The sequence below is a fragment of the Amblyomma americanum genome, chromosome 4, assembly GCF_052857255.1.
Source record: "Amblyomma americanum isolate KBUSLIRL-KWMA chromosome 4, ASM5285725v1, whole genome shotgun sequence".
Lineage (NCBI taxonomy): Eukaryota > Metazoa > Arthropoda > Arachnida > Ixodida > Ixodidae > Amblyomma > Amblyomma americanum.
The window spans coordinates 95,061,439-95,082,095 of record NC_135500.1 but is presented as its reverse complement, the minus strand read 5'-3'; the positions used below and the strand labels follow the sequence as shown (position 1 = coordinate 95,082,095).

Below are 20,657 nucleotides of genomic sequence, written 5' to 3'. Positions count from 1 at the left end.
CACTCGTCACCCCAACGCAAGAATTTTTGAGCTAGCATCAATAACAACGGAGATATAGACGATTAAAAAATTCGCTTTTCCTCTCCCCCCTCAACTCGTACACGCGGGCCACCAGACAAAAATAAAGAAAACAGCTCTGGGACTGGGCCCCGCCCATGAATACTTCGTCCGCTGACGTTCCTTTTGCAGCTTCCGGTTGTCGCTCCTAGCACCCCAGCAGCAGCGTCGGCGGCGTAATTGCAGCGCGCGTCTGGTTTCTTTGCTTGTCGTCTGTTTTGGTTAGCAGTAATGGACCCGGACCTCGAGGCGCGGCTGCTCGCTCTTACGGCCGCGATGGGCATCGAGCCCTATGCGTTCACGCCGTACCGGCTGAACGCCAGCGACGACAGTAATGACTCAGCGAGCCACTGCGAGTGGCTCCGGAACTCCCGACAGGAGGAGGCGGCAGAGGAAAATTGAAACCATATGCGCGAAGGCAATGGCCTGGCTCGCACTTGCCCGAGAGGGTCGCGCGGCGGCACGAGCAGAAGATTATCGCGGCTACCAGAAGTGTGCCCGTGACGTCGTGGCTGCCGTGGCTCCAGCGAATGACAGCGTGTGGTGGCCTGGTGACGTCATGGGTATAGGGACATCTTTTTTCACGATTTTAGTCTCAAAATCTGTCACTACGAGCACACCAGTCAGCCCGCAAATTTTAAAAAACACTTTAAAAAACATTTTTAAAAAATTGCCGGCTTAGTTTTGAAGACTCATACTTGGTGTGAATGCTTCTTAGCATCATTTCTAAGCATTGAAAACATTTACAAGCCACTTTTTATTCGTTGCATGGTCCCTTTAAAGGCGGGGGTGAAGGGATCTGCAGCCCGGCTATGTATAAATTGTGGAGAGTTTGTTAGATGTGTTTGTAGAGGCAACCAGATGAGATGCAAGCTTTGCTTGTGAATGGATGAAGCGTTTGACCTGCTTTTATTTTTTTTAGGTTGCCAATCTCTGCTCATGAAACTTGTGTTTTCATGTTCATGGCATAGCTGCGATTTTTCGTGTTGACTAAAAAAGGTTTGCTGTGACATGAATACTGAGATATTTGCGTGACGTTGACATTGTAACTGGATGATTCAGTGAGTAGGTGCCAGAAGTTGAGTTCATGACTTTCATCTATTCAGTGCACTGTTTGTTGCATGTTGCTGCTATTTATTTGTTCATGAAGAAAGGTGGAAAGTTTAGCAGTCAATTTATTTTGCCACCCACTTAATACCTTAGTGCACTCACTACTTGCCATAGTGTATGCGTATGTGAGGATTTTCCCGGCTCATGATTTCCCTTTGCCTATCCAGAGGACACCACCTCATCCTGTACCCATTGGACTGCGCTGACCAGACTTCTCCCGCCCAGGTACCGACCATCCGTTCTGTGTAGACTACAAAGTGTCATGACATTTTTGTGTGGTGGCTGGCTGAGCTGAACCATTTCATTAAATGGTGAACACGATGAGAGGTTGTCAGATAATTATCTCCCTATTGGTATTATCTCCCCATTGGTTTGCCTTACCAATAGGAAGATGATTATCTCCGTGTACTGATGCCTGGCTGGTTTTGGTAACTGGAATTTGCAAACAGAACAGTTTCACAGTTTGTTGTTGTGCCGATCTCATTACCTGGCTGCAGACTACTGCTGCCCCTGAGATTAAACATGTGATGTCGGCTTGGCACTTTTGGGCATGTTTTAGTGGTGATGTTAGAGCAAATATAGGCCAGTTGTTTTTGTATATATTTGCCGGTAGTGTTAACGTGAAGCGCGTTTGCTGTGGCTTAGGGAGTCACCATGGAGGGTGGTCTACCGTTACGTGCATGCTTGTGTGCCCTGTGCACCATCGGAGCAAAATGGCCTTATATATCTGAAAATTTTCGCAGAATGGTCACGATCCTTTGAGCGACCACAGCAGCTCTGCAAGCAACTCTACAGGAGAGCCTGGGATGGTCACAGATTATGTCGATGTGTTTGTGACCTGTGTCACAAGCACCAACAATGTGTGCTTTAGGTTCATCAACTATGATGTAAGTGGAGCTTGGACTTTTCTATTAACGTGATGTTGATCTGAAGGGCCGAAAAGGGTTGCTGTGTGGGCTGGTTACATTCATGCTTTATTTTGAGATAAACTGGAAGGGCAGGGGGTGGATTTGAGGTGCTGCATGCCTTCAGGCCTGCTTGCTGATCATGTGAAAATTTTTTACCTTCAAGCTTGCATCTTACAGTGCCCTTGGGCAGACGTGGGGTGTGTTTGCACGTGATGCGCAGGCATCATTAATTTGGCAGTGTTTTGCCTTACCGAGGTCAACAGGCCAGGTGGCGTCGTAAAGAGCATGTGCATTTTATTAATCTGCCATTCTTGGGCAGGCGGAGTACAGCCAGCTCCTTGAAGACATGGCTGCCTTCTACAATGGCCCCGCGGGATCAGCAGCCAGCCGGGGCACCGTCCAAGCTCTTCCGGATGAGCTGTATGCCACATTGCACGACGGGCGCTGGCTGCGGGTGCAGGTGGTAGCACTCCATGACGAAGGGCAGAAGGTGAGAGGGTTTCTCTTGGCTGCTCTTGAATCTGTTGTTCCTTATTTATGTGCTGAAGTCAGTGGCAAGCGTGGCTTTTGTGAGGGGACTGCCATGGGCCGAATTGGCTTAGATGAGGTCATTTGAAACAAACATTGGGTTAAAAAATGCTAGAGAGAGAGAGAGAGAGAGAACTTTATTGTCTGGAAGATGATCTTTTTGGGTTACTTCCCCGCTCTGGGTGTTGTGGCCCGGGACTGAACGTCCGGGTTGTCAAGAATAGCTTCCCATTTTTCAAGCGTGCGAGATGTGACTAGAGCTGCTGGAGGCGGATCCTTCATGCAGTCTCAGATTATGTTGTCTAAATGTTTTTCTTAAATGAAGCGACATACAGTTGAGCTCACTTATAACAATACTCAAGTTCCAAGAAAATGTCATAACCAATAATTGTTATAACCGGGTTTTCCAACAAATACAGTCAGGATAAGGTTAGGACGTTTTAATCAAGCAGAAAAAAAAATCCACTAATTAAGAGAAAAATCATAGTCCGTGAGCTCCGCTTACTTCACAGAAAGCTTACCAACATATGTCTCCAGAGCATCTAATTGCTCGACGTGCTCAAGTGGAAGGCCCCTTGAAAAAGCAAAGTCCCGGAGGGGCTGAATCATCTGCAGGCCCCCTGTAAGAAAACTACTTGGAGAGGCTGATCTGCAGTGTCATCACTGTTGTTGCCCGTTGCTGGCACATTTTCTATGATTGCCTCGTCAGTGAGGTTCTTGGATGTTTCTACTTTATCATCTGTATGCAGAAACTCGTCCAGTCCCGACGCGTCGTCGCTGAGCGCAGACCGCAGTTCGGGCATACCTTTATCGTAATGACGCTAGCATCACCCGCGGCAGTCGTGTGATCCCGAACGAAGCCTCGACGAGAAAGTGGAACGCCACAGGCACTGCACCCACGCCATGTGCACTCACGATGTGTATAAACACTGCAACACATGCCCGCACACTGCTGCCGCTTACGCCACACAAAGAGACCACCAAGCACGGACGCGGGGACGCGACCATGTGACGGAGCACAGACGGGGAGAGGGGTAGAGAATAGGAGTGCTCTCCTCTCTTCGTATCGTGGGCGCAGTCCACTCGTGTCGAGGGGTGGAAGGTTCCCGCAGGGAGCGAAATGCACTTGGCGTGCTCGTGGACGCTTGCATTTTCGTGTGAATCGCGCATTTTTTTTTATTTTGAACCTTGGTCACAGTAGCTGGTTTTAATCGTTATAACCGTTAATGCGGCAACCCATCATTGTAGTAGACGGATATTTTACTTTTGGATACATAGTAATTTTGGTAGTGCCATGGCTGTTCATTGTTATAGCCGATATATTGTAATAACTGGCATCATTATAAGTGGGCTTGACTGTGGTTGAACCCGTTCTAAGGGAGATGGCTCTAACTGACAGTCGAAATATGACATTTTATGCCTGCTCGGTTCACTGCTGTATCTCTCCCGTTAAGTGGACCTTTTTTTATAGCGAATGTTGGATATAGAAGACACGCGATAATAAAGAAACGAGTTAGTGGTAAGAGGGAAAATAGAGGAATTCAGGATATCGCTGCAGAACAGATATTCAGCCTTAACTGAAGAAGAGGATCTTAAAGTCCATACAATGAGCGATAATCTGACAGCTATCATTACGGGGTGCGCAGTAGAAGTGGGCGGTAGGACGGTTCGACAGGATAGCGGCAAGCTATCTCAGAAGACGAAAGATCTGATTAAGAAACTCCAAAGTATGAGGGCGTCTAATCCTACAGACAGGATAAAACTAGCAGAGCTATCGAAGTTAATACCGTATTTACTCGAATCTAGGCCGGCCACGATTCTAAGCCGAGACCCGAAAGTTGAAGGCCACAGAAAAAAAAAAACTTACCTCGATTGTAGGCCGGCCGAAAAAACAACACTGTTTATACCTCATTATCACAATTATTTTTATGACGCAACACGACTGTTCTTACGTCGCCGCGCACGTGAAAGTGCGTGGCGCGAAACGACTGCACCATGTGTCTGCGCATAGGCGACTTGGTGTAGAGAGAGGAACTCGAGTGAGACACAGCGGGAAGCATCGTGCCTGCATGCTCTGCCGAAGCGTGATTGATGGCCCCGAGAGGGACCGTTGAGGGACTGAGGGGCGAGAGGGACTGCTCTGCAGCGACTATAACTTTCCGCTTGAAGGCGGCACTATAATGGCACCGCCTGTTTGGTGCCATGGTGTTGGTGATAAAAACTACGCACGAAAACTTCACTGCTGCGAATGTGCTCACGCCACCGCACGAGAACAGAACAAGGCCAAAATGGCAGCCAGTGCTCATGTGTGCTTTGATCAGTATCGGCTACGGATAGCAACGGCTACGGATAGCAACGGCTACAGTGCTGTCTTTCGTTGGCGTTTTGTGGGGGCGCCACCTGCGTGCTATATTTATTCGTATTTTACGAATATGAAACCTCGAAACGAAATCCTCGAATCTAAGCCGACATAAGAGTTCTACATCTCGTTTTTTTGAAAAAACTATCGGCCTAGATTCGAATAAATATGGTAACAACCGCAAGGGTAGGTGACGTAAGGAAGTTTAATATGGAGAGAATGGAGCATGCTCTAAAGAACGGAGGTAGCCTAAAAGCGGTGAAGAGGAAACTAGTAGGCGTAAGTAAAAACGAGATGTATGCGTTAAGAGACAAGGAGGCCAATGAGATTACCAATATGGATAGCTGAAGAGTTTACACAAATCTATGCAATAGCCAATGTATTCAGAATGTTAATGATAGAGACACTAGTGCACAGCAACGAGTCATCCCGCCAGTAACGAAAGAAGTAAAGAAAGCCTTAGGAGGAAATCAAAGGGGAAAAGCAGCTGGTGAGGATCAGGTAACAGATCTGTTGAAGGACGGAGGGGAAATTGTGCTAGAAACACTAGCCGCCCTGTATACACAATGCCTTATGACCTCGACCGTACCAGAAGTTTGGAAGAACGCAAACATAATCTTAATTCATAAGAAAGGAGATGCCAAGGACTTGAAAATTACAGACCGATCAGCTTGCTGTCCATTGTGTACAAAGCGCTTACTAAGGTAATCGCTAAAGAGTCAGGGCAACCTTGATCAGCCAGGCTTTGTTAAAGGATATTCCACAACAGATCATATCCACACTATCAATCAGGTAATGGAGAAATGCACAGAATATAACCAACCCATATATGTTTCCTTCTTTGATTGCGAGAAAGCATTTGACTCAGTGAAAACCTCAGCAGTCATACAGGCATTGCGGAATCAGGGTGCAGGTGAGCCTTGTCAGAATAGTGGAAGATATATATAGCAACTGCACAGCTACTATAGTCCTCCATAAAGTCAGCAATAAAATTCCGATAAGGAAGGGCGTGACGCAAGGAGACGCGATATGATCTCGCCAATGCTATTAACCGCCTGTTTACAGGAGGTATTCCGAGGCCTGAATTGGGAACAGTTGGGGATAAGAGTTAATGGAGAATACCCTACATAATCTGCGATTCGCTTATGACATTGCCTTGCTGAGCCACTCAGGAGATGAACTACAAATCATGATCGATGAGTTAGACGGGCAGAGCAGTACGTTGGGTCTTAAAATTAACATACAGAAAACCATAGTAATGTTCAGCAGTTCACAATTGGCAGCAAGGTGCTGGAAGTGGTGAAGGAATATTTAGGGCAGATGGTGACAGCTGATCTGGATCATGAGAGGGAAATAACTAGAAGGGTAAGAATGGGGTGGAGCGCATGTGGCAGGTTCTCTCAGGTCATGAATAGCAGGTTACCAATATCCCTCAAGAGAAAAGTGTACAACAGCTGTATCTTACTGGTAATCACCTACGGGGCAGAAACGTGGAGGCTAACGAAAAGGGGTTAGCTTAAGACAACACAGTTAGCCATGAAAAGAAAAATGATAGGTGTAACGTTGAGACTCAAGAGATTAGAACTGGGCAGAGTGGGTGAGGGAACAAACGCATGTTAATGGCATCCTATTTGGAATCAGAAGAAACGGGCTTGGGCAGGGCATGTGCTGCGAAGGCAAGATAACCGCTGGTCCTTAAGGGTAATGGAGTGGATCCCAAGAGAAAGTAAGCGGAGCAGGGGGCGGCAGAAGGTTAGGTGGGCGGATGAGATTAGGAAGTTTAAAGCACATCCCCCACCCCCAGATCTCATGGCTGCTCCCTCACCCGACGCGTGGCTTTCAGTAAAGGTCAGCGACGACCGAGGCACTCAAGTCAAGGCTGTCGAATGGGCCTGTGCGGTACGAGACCTACATGGTCTGGACCTCACTTACTGACCACGAATCTACACTTTCTTTCAATAAAGTTTTTACTCACTCACTCACTCACTTGCAGGGATACGGTAGGCGCAGCTGGCAAAGGACAGGGTTAATTGGAGAGACATGGGAGAGGCTTTAACCCTGCAGTGGGTGTAGTCAGGCTGATGATGATGATGAATAAAGGAAAAAAATGATCCTTGAATATGGACCATAGTCTTGCTCATAATGGACTCATTAAGAACTCTGCAGATGTTGCGCAGTTGCTCTCAAACCATGTTGGTGCCCTTGCGCGAGAAGAACGGCAAGATGTGGTCAGTGTGAGCTGGCTAACTGCAAAACATCAGCAAGGGTCTCCTCAAATGCAAGTGCCACATAAAGGGCTTCCAGCCCACTTGCGGCGATAGGACATGAGCGCGCGGGCATTTGCTCACACCGAGAATGGCTCAGGTGCGTGGTGTAGTGAGCTAGCATTCTGCGGAGCACGTGGGGTGTTTTCTTGTGTGTGCCGCTTCTGCGACCAAGAAGCTGAAAACTTGGAAAAATGGCTGTCAGCCAGCGGTTAAAGTGGCCTCCATGTCATGCCACAATGAACAAGTGCCTCCCAGCATGCTGAAATGCGCTCGCCGCCACTCTGTAGCTTGATCATGGCGTTGCGTTGATAGCAGAAGCCCTCTTTCCTTCATCAGGTTGCAAGCGCGATCTCCTTATCAATGCGATTTCAAGCCCAAAGCAGACGTGCTGTTAGTTGTTGCCTGATATATGCTGCTATGCCACTACATGGGGTTCTTCTTTTTTAATAAATTAAGGGCTTGGTTTGCATTACGAACACTGCTGTGCAGTAAAATGCTAGAGAGAAGGGTTAGAATTTACAGTTCATAATTGATACTCTGAAATTTTCAGTAATTTGCTTATCTCTGAGCACCATTTATTGGAAGATTTCTGCGATTTTGCTTCTTCTAGTTATCGAGCGCTCACTACTTTACAGTCTCAAATTGATGCAAGAAAACTTGGCAGCATACAGCTTGCAGTGAAAGTCATGAACTGTTCTCACGTGTGCCGTGTATCAAGAAGGCAAAACTGAACAGCTATTTTTGCTGGTAATAGACTAGGATAACATGCTTGTAGCCCTCTCTTACAAAAGTGTCGCCTGGTGGCATGGCAATGCCGGTGTGGGAGCATGCCTGTAAATAATGCAAAGACTGACTCTGCTTAGAGGAGCCCTCTTTTACGACACAAAAATTGCTTTTTCCTGTGTGTATGTTATAAAGGGGTTCAACTGAATTTAGAATCTGCACAAAAAAAATAGTGCTCCCTGAAGATTTCAGAATTGTGACTCCATGTTTCTTGATGTTTCGGTGAATGCTTGTCTGTGCAGTTCTCATCATCATTGCTCATGCTCACTGGTGCTCCTCAGTTTTCTGTAAAAACCCGCGTATAGTTCGAGGCGTTTTTTCCTATTATTAGAACCTCAAATTTCCGCCTCGTATTATTTGCGGATCCAAACAAAAATTTCAGTTTTGCTCGAAGTTTTGGTTTCGTTATTGCCGCGTGGCTACCACTTGGCTTTATTGATTTGTGGCTACGACTTGGCTTCGTTACCCGTGACAGCGTGGCTAGGGCTAGCGTGGCCTTCCTGACAGCGTACGCGCCGACGCATAAACCACGCTTCGCGAAGGGAAGGATTTTTTTTCTGGCGTGGATGAGCACGATGTCAGGGCCACGAAAACAGTATTTGGCTGCTTTCAAGCGAAAGGCTATTTTAGTTGCCGAGAACATCGGCAACAGTGCAGCCGGGAGGCAGTTCAGCGTCACCGAGGGAAGCATCCGCGGATGGCGACGACAAAAGGAAGCACTTTTCGCATGCAGCGGAACCCGAAGAAGCTTTCGCGGCCCGAAGAATGGGTCATACCCAGAAATTGAACTGGCCCTGACGGAGTTCATAAGAGAACAGTGAGCCGCACATCTACCTGTGATCGTGGAGCTCATGCAGGTAAAAGCTAGGGAGCTTTCTAGAGAAAAAGATATTCCAAGCACCGCCTTCAAAGCGAGCAAGCACTGGATATACCGCTACATGTGCCGTGCTGGGTTTTCGTTCCTGCGGCGAACGTCGATTTCCCAAAAACTGCCCGAATCTTTTGAAGAGCTGCTGGTGGCTTTTCAGCGCCACATTATTTCGTTGCGGAAGTCCAAGAACTCTCAGCTAAAGCAAATAGGCAACGCTGACCAAACGCCAGTTTATCTGGACATGCCATCTCCCCTCACAGTGCACGAGAAGGGTTCCAAACAAGTTTGCGTCCGGTCTACCGGCAACGAGAAGACGCGGGTTACGGTCATGCTATCGTGCACAGCAGACGGCCACAAGCTCCCGCCCTATGTTGTGTTCAAACGCAAAACAATGCCGAAAGGTGAGCTGCCAAAGAATGTTATCATGAGATGCCACGACAAAGGTTGGATGAACGAGGGTCTTGTCCTTGACTGGGTGAAGTCCGTGTGGTGTAGGCGGCCCGGTGCACTATTGTCCTTCCCGTCGATCCTCGTGCTGGACGCGTTTCGCTGCCATTTGGCTGACTCGGTCAAGAGAGTACTACGCGATTGCGGCACTGAATTTGTAGTCATCCCAGGCGGAATGAATTCCCAGCTGCAGCCACTTGACGTTTGCGTAAACAAACCTTTCAAGGATGCGGTCAAGCGGTGCTACGCTGAGTGGATGCGCTCAGGTGAGCCTGCAGTGATGCCGACTGGGCGGCTGAAGCAGGCATCGCCAGCCACGCTGTGCAAGTGGATTGTGGACGCGTGGACGAGCATTCCTGCGGACCTTGTGCGTCGGTCTTTCAAAAAGTGTGGCATATCGCCCTCAATGGCACAGAAGAATAGTGCCTGTGGGAAGATTTGTCGGACAAAGAAATCTCCGAGGAAAGCACTGTTGAAGATGAGAGCAATTGAAGTGCAGTGTCCGATTGCAATAAATGTCTTTCTTCGTGCTTACCTGGCTTACCTCACTCGTATTATACGCGGATAAATTTTTTTTTCTATTTCGCGTCTCTAAAATTTCACCTCGTATTATATTCGGGCTCGTATTATTCGCGGGTTTTTACGGTACAAGCCGGCTGTGTTGGCCTTACTAGCCCAAAATTACTAGCCCGGTTAATTTTATTAACAGAGGCCTTCGGATGAACAGGGAATTTCTTCCGGTCCCTTGAACTCCGAGTGAATGATGTTATTTTTTTTGTTGCCGGTCTTGTCATTTTATGGATTTTGTTTTGCATGACCTCATTATATTTAAATACTGTTATGCTGTCTAATCAAGTAGTGTACATTTCTGTGTACATCATGTTCTTTTATATGGTACTGAGGCAGTGTAGTTTTGTTTATTTTAGTTGCAAAGACCATACACTATTTTGAAAAAAAAAAAAAAATAAGGGCAACAACGTTTACTTGCTCATCGTTTTCTGAATTTTTTTTTGTACTGAACAGATATTCGATATTTAATTTGATATTCAAACCCATTTTTTCTTCATATTTGTATTCGATTCATATTCGAAAATTTCAATATTCGCACACCCCTAGATAATATTTAAGGTGTTTACATTTTGGCTTGCCAGTAACGATAACAGACAGTGGATGTTATGACAGTGAAGCAGGTTTGCTTAGTAAATAAGTTTTTAGGGATTTAATTTTTTTTTTACAGAAAGTGATGTTCACTCAAGTGGCATTTTCTTGCACCATCACACCTCCTTCACTGTTTTTTTTTTTTGCTTAGCTGGTTTGTCATCAGAAAAAGGTGGCCCTGGTGTTTTCCCTGGTATGAGGGGAGCTAACTGCAGCACTTGAACAATCGTTGAAACGGTTGATGTTCTGCTTATCTGGGCTTGCAGGTCGAATGCTTTTTTGTTGACGAGGGCAACACCAGCCTTCTTCCACCTGCAGCCCTGGTGGAATTGGATGATGCTTTTGCCGCAGTACCTCTGCAGGTGAGGGTAATGTGTGCGGTGACAGTGTTTGCTCTCGGTGATTTGAGCTCAAAGAGGACCGAAAATATCTTGAAATGTTGCGAAGTCGGAATTAACAAGAGCCTTTTCAAACCTTTTGCAGTTCGCGGGCAGAACCAAAGCATGAGTTGTGTTGCATGCATCAGACTGGGTTGCAGGAAAAGCCGTGGATTGTGCCCTTCGAGGGCTTTTTGGGTTCCCCTAGCACTCCTATCCATCTATGCCTCATCCCTTGCCTTTAGCTGCATTATTTTGGGGCTGACCATTTTGAAAATTGCTCATAGCTGTTGCAGTGTACAGGCAGTCAATGAATTTGGGCATTTGTTGGGCCATGCTTGTACGTTAGGCAGGGAGAGGCGGAAGCCACGACACAGGGAGGTTCTCCAGCACCTGTCAGAAACCACTGAGGTTCCCCAAGGCCAAAAATAATCCCTGGCATGTAACAAGGCTTTTCTGTGTGCCATTCTTTGGTGTTTGAATATTGTTCATTCACTGAGTGGTGCCTGTTCTCGGGGTGGACACATTTGGGATATGATGCTGAGAAATGGTCTGTCTACCTAAACGATGTGCACTGTGGGCTAGCTCTGGGGGGCTCACGTTTGTGTGAGGGGAATTTTGTGCTGACGCGGGTGCTAGTGGACAGTGTGACAGGTCCGCAACGTTCTGTTTGTTGCTTGCAGGCCATCCGGTGCCAACTGGACGGGCTTGCCGAGTATGCCAAGTGCGGCGACGTTGCGGACATACTCAGCGATGTACTGCTCGGAAAGACTCTAGTCGCAGAGATCGTTAATAGGTAAGCCAGGGACTGTGGTCAGTGCAGGCTTCCTGCCTACGCATGCATTTGTACATGTGTTTGTGTGTTATTCACATACAGTCGACGACCGGTTTTTTGGACCCTCTAAGGACCGCGAAAACGACCGAAAAATCAGGCAGTCTGGGAAATCAAATTTGACCGAAAAAATCACGAACTTATTGCCATTATGCTGGAGGAAGAGGTCAGTTGTGTTGCACACATTCTAAAGATCCTAAGGACTAAATTTCGCCGTGCTACACGTGCACAGACAACGAGCAGCGATCGCTTTCACGAGCTCGGCCTGGCTGTGCTAACATCGGCATAGTTGATGAACGCACGGGTTGAGACAAAGTTTAACTGAGAAAGCGAACACGCTGCTGTGGGAACTGCATTGTGCCCGCAGTACGATGGGCCCAGAACGAGAACGCGAAGATGGCGGAACAATAAGAGCCGAGAAACTGCCGAAGCAAGCGCTGCGTCGGCGTTGGCCTCCATCATTAGGCTTAGCGACTAGAGCCAACATCGGCATTGTATTTGGCGGTATGCACTCTGCGGTGGCTTGCGTATAATGAGGGGCATCTTGCCTGTCATCAAAATGCCCATTATTTACGGTTTTACGATGGAAAAGTCAGGGTTGCGATGCGTTTTGCCAAGGGTACGCTGACATCTCTTTAAAATGCCCCACTGTTTCCTCCCGTGCTCACCGTCTCCGTGAGGCTGTATGCCTCCCACACTCTTCGCTGCTACTCTTCCCGTATTCGAAATGAAAGACCCAGCATAGATGATTTCCATGAACTCTGACTGCTTTTAAAAAAGTTCGTGCGGTGGAAGACATTCAAGAACAGTACGGATTAGAAACTACATGGGCCCAGTGTGCCGACTCTCGCAGAATCTCAGCATTGCAAGGCTCCTTTTAAGCTTGAATTTCGTTTTGAAGCTTGAATTTCATTTTGTTTGATCAAGGTTTCAATCTCTCCTGCAGTTTGAATTAATGAGGTTCCAGTGTACACATTATATGGCTGGCGGCTTGGGTATTGGCGGTGAGTGCGAACGAGGCCTGAAAAATCAAGCAGTCAGTTGCGATGTGTCCGAAATTTCAGGCGCTTTTATACATTGACTCTGTGGGCCATGTCGCGGTGCCACGAAATAAGTCCAAATAATCAAGCATGTCCGAAAAATCAGGCGTCCGAATTTTCGGTCGTCAACTGTATGTATGTGACCTTTGTGCTGTTACAGCTTCTAGAGAATTAATCCTTACTGTTGTGGTGTTCGGTGTCAAGTTAGGGTTAGGGGTTAATAAGGTCTCAGACCAAAAATATTTGTTAATGAAGGCACCATTGTGAAATCATCGGCGAACATGTATTTTTATGTGGAGATTCCAAATTGTTTCACTTAATTACCAGGCCTGTGTGAGTATTCGATAATTTCAGATATTTCAGTCAAATAATCAAGATTCGTTATTACTGTAAAAACCGAAATATAGGTAGAATTTTTTTCAAAAAACCATGGCGAAAAGTCGACCCTTGTCTTATATACCGGTCATTGGCGGAAAAACTGTGGAAGTTTTGCAACAATGGGCGGCTGAAGTCAACAGCCTCCATCGCCATCAGCAGCAGTGTGGCGTGGCGACATAGTCGCACCACCATTTTGCGTTTCCGTCGTTGCAAAGGTATTTTGTTAAAAGGCTGCTTTTTCACATTTTGTTTCAAAATGAGCGGAAGCAGATGGCAACCGCCTTCAAGAAAAACGCGATTGAGTACACGGAAGCTCACAGCAACCTGGTGGCAAGGCACAAATTTGGAGTATCCGAAAAGAGCATTCAGTACTGGCGGAGGCAGAAGCTGCGTATTACAACCTGCAGCAACCAGAAGAAAACATCGTTTTGTGGGCGGACCGCAGCGTATCCAGACCACTGCCTGTGACTGCCGAAGGCATCCGCGTGAAAACAGTAGAGATCGCGCGTGCATCTAGACTCACGAAGGCGCAATTCAAGGGCTCGCCATCCTGGGCGCGGCGATTCACGAAGAGGAAGGGCTTTGCTCTATGGCACCGTATTTCTGTGTGCCAGAAACAAAACGCGGGTCGATGGGCATGCAATACTGTTAAAAAATTGGCCGGGTGTACATACGAGCAGCATTTAAATGAAAATAAATACTGTTGCCATTGCGCATACTGTTGAGTCGCATTTGTTTCAAGGTAAGGGTGTCTTTTGGTACTTTTTCCATTGAAAAAAATTTTTTATTTTTAAAATTGGTTGGTTAGGGGGTCAACCTATATTCCAGTCAGACCTATAGTCCAGTTTTTATGGTAGTTTCGAAATCTCTGAAGCATTCGTCTCGAGCAGATAACATTTCTGGAACGCTTGCTTTGCATGGTTTCTGTTCAGCATACCTCCTCCAGGATGGCACCACAGTGTGCACAGGCCTACATTTTAATGCAGAGCAAGTCCGTGTGCAGTTGTGAAGTATGTTGTGTAACACTTTTGTCTCGATATTTTTAAAAATTTTTCAGCAGGGAACTTATTGACAATGTGTGTGCTGTAGGGCTTTCCTGGTAGCAAGGAATGCAATGTAGGTAAAATTATGCTGCTGTCGTAGAACTCCAGTTATGGGGTTTTTTTTAACCTTTCCCGGCCGGTGGTGGGGATATGTTACTTGTTGATTTTTCTTTTCTGCCTTCTAAAAGCCTTGTTTTCAGTGAAGGGTGCCTCTTTGTCATTAGGACTGTAATCGGTCTACACAAGCCAGCTTCAGTTTGTGCTCGGCGTCTCTTCAGGCCTCGCGTTTTTTAGTATCTGTGCGAGTGACGAGAGCTGCCTCCCTCGTCCTCCTTGTGAGCCCTGCCTCTTCTGGCCCCTTGTTCTTTCTGGCGCTGCAGAGAGGAGCCAGTGTCGGTCATAATGTTCGACACCTGGGGGCCAGAAGACGTCGACCTGAACAACGTAGTCTTCCAGCGGCTGATGGGGCCGAAGCTCCCCAAAAAAGGCTGCGTTGGCTGCTGTTACGTGAGCCACATCCAGGGTGACGGCTTGATCTGGGTCCAGATCAGTGGCCCAGGATTAACTGTCCTGAATAAGTTTATGCATGCAGTCAACGACTTTTGTAAGGTGAGGGTCCCATGCATTCGTCTCGCTTTCTGAGGCAACCTACATCTCTTGAGTGAGAGGGTTTTTCATGTGTTGCATGCAGCAAGGCAGATTGTGCATCCTGACCTCAGTCATTATCTTATTATCTATTTATGTATATATGATTGAATCTTTCTATGCGTTCGTCATGTTTTTTTTTGTACTTGGACCCTACTGTTATGCTTTTCATAGGACCCCACCGAAAAAAAAAATATATAGACAAGATTACGGTGGCCTGTATTACGAAATTGGAGCAACTTCTTCACTTGCCACCTGCCACTGCTGGCAGGGGGTGTGTTTCGCTCTACTGCTACCTGCCAACATGTTGCCAGTCACATGCCATAACACACCACCTGAAAGGTGGTGTATTACATTAAAACCTCGTTAATTCGAAATCGCTTAATTCGAACTTCCGGTTAATTCGAACTGACGGCCGGGTCCCGGCAAAGCCCTGTGTATTTCAATGGGTCAAAACTCCCGATAATTCGAATATGCCGGTATCCACATCAATTAATTCGAACTAGGCGCCGATGACTGGCATTGCCCCTCGCATATAGAAGTCACCTTGTAGCAAATACAATGCGCTGAAAATTAAAAAAAAATGCAGAATGATGAGAAAAAAAATAAGCCAGCACGCATGTCAGCACGCACGAGGTGAGACGTGAATTTCGTTGCCCGAACCAACCCTGCGGTGCATGCCGTAGCAGGTTTTCGCTGCCGGAGCGTCGAAGCATTGGCTTGTCTATTTTTGGCTGACGCGCGGTCACGCGGGTAGCCACCCTACCGCGGGCGCCGCCTATGCTCCGGCCACGGTGGCTCCGGCGCAAGCCGTTGCAGGTTTCCGCTGCGCCGAGGCGGTCGTGATCATTGGAGACTCACGCGACCATGGAGGAAGGAAGTACAGTCGAACCTCGTTATAACGAACACTGATATAGCGAATTATCGGTTATAGCGAACTAATTACGAATTTTGGTTGGTCATGCTTCATTTCAGTGACATTTATTCTTTTATAACGAAACCGAAAACGCGAGATCCGCCGCGATATCGGCTGTAACGAAGAAATATTTGGTTTACACGAGGCTCAGAACTTGAAAGTAGCATAAAAAAAACAAAAACCAAAATGAAAATCGAAGGCCGATACACAGCTGAATTTTTTTTTTTATCGTTTGAAAAAGTTTTGCCGTCTGGCACAAAAATCGCGTTTGGATGGTCGCGCCACCTGTGAACAGAGCGCGAAAACTCTGAAAGCTCATGACATGACAGAGGGCTGAAAGGCGGCGCCACTTGTCCAGCGGTAAAGAAAGGCAAGCGCAGCAACATTGGCAACTTTGAGGCCGGCGTTCTGACATCAGCACAGCGGCCAGTCTTGTTGTTGCAGCGCTCGAAATGGCATCGAAGAGGAAAGCGATCTCGCTCCAGACAAAGCTGCAGATACTGAGAGCTGTGGACAGTGGCCGCAAGAAAAAGGATATTGCTTCGGAATTCGGCGTTCCTCCAAGTACGTTATCCACCATTTTGGCCACTAGAAAGAAGATTGAGGGCAACACCGAGGACGCCATAAAAGCCGACCGTAAATGAGTTAGGCCTTGCCATCACCCGGACGTGGAAGCGGCTTTGCTTTCTTGGTTTAAAGATGTGAGGGCGCGAAATTTGCCGGTGTCGGGAGCACTTCTTCAACGGAAGGCCCACAGCCTGGCCTGCGTACTGGGGCATGACGATTTCTGTGCAAGCAGCGGTTGGCTGCAACGTTTCAAAGATAGGCACGAGATCGCGTGCCACACTTTGTCTGGCGAAGGGTCCGCTGTCGACATGGAGACATGTCAAACGTGGCTGGAGAATTTTCGTCCTCTGCTCCAGGAGTACGACGAGTGCGACGTATACAACGTCGACGAAACCGGCGTGTTTTTCAAGTTGTTGCCAGAGCGGTCACTGGCGATGAAGAACGAGACCTGCCATGGGGGCAAGAAAAACAAAGACCGGGTGACTGTCGTCGTTGCCGTGAACATGGACGGCTCCGACAAAAGACGGCTCACCGTCATCGGCAAGTCGGCACATCCGAGGTGCCTGAAAGGCGTCCGGAATTTGCAGGTTCAATACACGTCGAACAAAAAAGCGTGGATGACGACCAAGCTTTTCGAGGACTGGCTGAGAGCGTTCGACCAGGACATGGAGAGGCAGCACAGGAAGGTCCTGTTGCTTTTGGACAACTGTTCGGCGCATAAAGTTTCGATCGTGCTGAAGGCAGTTCGCTTGCAGTTTTTGCCACCGAACGCAACTTCTGCTTTGCAGCCTTTAGACAAAGGCATTATTCGTTCGCTTAAGTGCAATTATAGGAAGCGTTTGGTGACGCAACTGGTGTTTGACATCGATCGACATAGATCGACAACAATAAACATCAAGACGACACTCGAAATGTTGTACGGGTCGTGGAATGAGGTGAGGCAGTCGACAATAAGGAACTGTTTCGCGGATGCCGGTTTTGTTCTGCCTGCCGACGAAGAAGGGCAGCCCGAAGACCAGGCAGAGCTGGACAGAACTTGGGATCGGCTGGCAGTCCCAGGCGTCGAATTCGACGATTTCGTTTCGGCCGATGAGAACTTGGCCGTGGTGCCCGAGCTGACGGATCAAGAAATTGTGGATCGCGTTTTGTTGCCCGAGGATGACAGCAGCAGCGACAGCGGTGAGAGTGAACGGGATGAACCAACGATGAGCAGTGCGGATGCCGCGGACATGGCCAGGAGGCTGAAAGGATATTTGGAAAAACTCCCGACGACGAAAACTGCTGACGTAGAAAAGGCCCTCTTGAGCATGGACAATGTAGAAAACTTCATTCTGCGCAGCGCTGTGAAAAGCCACCAGACGAAGATAACATCTTTCTTCAAATGAACGAATGCAAACCTGTTTGGCTGATCCCGGGCTGGCGTTGCATATGTCTCCTCGCCCAACGCCGCCTCTCCTCCTTCTCTTCTCGCCCAACGCCCCCTCTCCTCCTCCTCCTCTTCTCTCAAAGCTGCTTTGGCAGCTTTTTTTTTTTTCAACGGTCCCTCTCGGGGCCACCAATCGCGCTTCGGCAGAGCACGCAGGCGCGATGGTTCCCGCTGTGTCTCACTCGAGTTCCTCTCTCTACACCCAGTCGCCTATGCGCAGACACATGGTGCAGTCGTTTCGCGCCACGCACTTTCACGTGCGCGGCGACGTAAGAACAGTCGTGTCAACCTTCCCATATTCCGGCCTATTTTGATTGAATGCACAAGGAGACAGGTAAGGATTACCACGTTTGTAGTGGGTTCAAAGCCAAGTATATAATGCATTTTAGTGTCTAGAATATTTGCGCGAGCCAAATTACGAATTTGTCACAGCCGATATTTATGTCTACTGTTACAACGAATATCGGATATAACGAACTGATTTACGGTCCCGATGCTACTTCGTTATAACGAGGTTCGACTGTACTCGGGAGAGGCGGTTACGTCACATTTTTTTGAAGCCGCGCTTTTTTTCTGATGGAAATAAACGTTTCAATCAAGCGGGCCTCCCCTCCCCGTTCCCCCGCTTCCCTCTACTTGGGCGCCGTCCCAGCGCGCCTGCCCATGCAGCAGACGACGCCGCTGCGCCCAGCGTTCTATTGGCTGCGCCGTCGGCTAAACTCTCCCAGTAGCCCTTGCGAGAACGCGTGACTTCCGGTACCCTTTTTTTGTGCAGCTCGGGAAGCGAATACTCTTTCCTTTCCTTCATCCTGCACGCAGCACTCGGCCCCTCTTGCGCCTAGTCTTTGTTGCCGCGGTGTCTAGCGAAGTTTGTGTTGCGTGATATTCCTTGTTTGTTCGGTATCTCGCTTGTGACGTCTCATCGACTGTGCCAATCATGGCAAACCGAGGAAAGTACTCCGCAAAGGATTTGAAGACGAAGGTGGAGATATTACAGGAGGTCGAACGTGGTCTCCTAACAAAGACAGCGATCGCAGAGAAGTTTGCAGTCAAGAAATGCACGCTGTCCACATACCTCAAGAACAAGGACTCGATTTTCAATGCGTATCAAAAGGAGATGGAGCCCTCGCGGAAACGACTAAGAACATCGGCTCATCCAGAGATGGAGGATGCTGTAATGGCATGGATTAAGGACGTTCGCAGCAGGAATATTCCGCTAAGTGGACCAATAATTGCCGCAAAGGCAGTGGACTTCGCCAGCCAGATGGGCATAACCCCTGTTACACGGGCGTTTTCAACAGCAGTTCAGTTGATTCTCAGTTGAACTGAACGGCAGTTAGCGGTGTTACGCGGCAGTGCTAACTGCCGATGAAATCTCAACGGCAGTTGATTTCGACTGAGATCGGGGATCCCAGTTGAACGGCCAACTGACAAGATGGCGACCTACAGACCGAAAAACTTGCCCTCTTACCGGATTGTCTTGGCTCAGTGTGCTTCGAACCCGCAAATTTCTACCGCAAAGCAAAAAGTACACAAAAATAATTGTCACTATAGTAAAGAATATATACACTACGATCATTTACAACAAGAAAAAATGCACACAATTCTTTTTTTCTTATTTAAACTTCGCTCTAGACGCGAGGACATGTGGTTAGAGTGCTAACTGAACTGAACGCGAAGTGCTCGTGTAACAGCTGGCGATTCCAGTTGAGTTCAACGGCAGTTGAAATCCTCAACTGGCGGTTAACTGAACTGTCGTTGAAAACGCCCGTGTAACACGGGTATTTAGTGACTTCAGCGCGTCGGAAGGCTGGTTGTCGCGTTTCAAGGCCCGTCACGGACTTACGTTTAAAAGCGTTTGTGGAGAGGCAGCCGCAGTCGATGAAGAAACGTGTCAAAATTGGATCTCAGGTCAACTAAAGGACTACCTTGCCGATTACTCGCTCAGCGATGTGTTCAATGCAGGTGAAACCGCGCTTTATTTCAAGTTGCTGCCGAACAAGACTGTCAGTTACAAAGGCGACACGTGTTCAGGCGGGAAGAGAAGCAAGGAAAGAGTGACGGTGTTGGTGTGCGCAAACGCGACTGGCACGGAACGGTACCGCTTGCTAGTTATCGGCAAAGCAGCGAAGCCTCGCTGCTTTAAAGGGCTAAAAACTCTCCCTGTTGATTATACTTTCACCAGAAAGTCGTGGATGACGCGAGCAATTTTCACGGATTGGCTGCACACACTCGACAGGAAGTTCGCGGCACAGAACAGGAATGTTCTGTTGTTCGTCGACAACTGTTCAGCCCATTGCGACATCAGCGGACTGAAGGCGATCCGTCTGGCATTTCTGCCGAAAAACACTACGGCTGTGCTGCAGCCTATGGACCTTGGGGTTATTAAAAACCTCAAAACACTGTACAGGCGCCACCTCCTAGAGCGGATTCTTGTGTGTATGGACAGCGGCAAATCGTACGACGTCAATCTCCTCGGAGCCTGCCACATGCTGGCAACATCGTGGAATGCTGTCAAGGCGGACACAGTCGCGAACTGTTATCGAAAGTGCGGCTTCATTGAAGGCCTAGAAGCCTGCAGCACGGCAGAGCTGGATGCTCAGTGTGATGACTCCGTCGCGCTGCACCCTGCCTACGCTGCTTTATCGGAGGGTGTTGACTTCCAGAGCTTCGTAGACGTTGACAGCGGCGTGGAGACATCGGGGCCGTTAAGCGATGCCGAGATTATTGAAGCGGCCTGCGGTGACCAGATGCGCGGCGAGCACAGCTGACAGCGACGACGAGTCCGACGGAGGCGACGATCCATTGCCACCCCCGAGTGCATGTGAAACAGCGTCAGCACTCGATCTGGCTGCGCGCTACTTCTCCGCCGATGATAATTCTGACGCTGCGTTGGAGCTGTTGGGCAAGTTGCAGACGATGCTTGTCGAGTCACGGCAAAGAAA

General features: G+C 48.1%; 1 protein-coding gene across 5 annotated transcripts in view; it reads left to right on the top strand.

Moving 5' to 3' along the window:
- Positions 1–20,657, top strand: part of LOC144128132 (uncharacterized) — an 80,209-nt gene that overhangs the window by 36,112 nt on the left and 23,440 nt on the right. For all 5 annotated transcript variants that reach the window (XM_077661221.1, XM_077661222.1, XM_077661219.1 and 2 more), the window contains exons 13-18: positions 1,335–1,392; positions 1,911–2,054; positions 2,395–2,565; positions 10,755–10,850; positions 11,549–11,661; positions 14,539–14,767. In XM_077661221.1, coding sequence (XP_077517347.1) covers positions 1,335–1,392; positions 1,911–2,054; positions 2,395–2,565; positions 10,755–10,850; positions 11,549–11,661; positions 14,539–14,767 — 811 coding nt within the window. The remainder of the gene's footprint in view (positions 1–1,334; positions 1,393–1,910; positions 2,055–2,394; positions 2,566–10,754; positions 10,851–11,548; positions 11,662–14,538; positions 14,768–20,657) is intronic.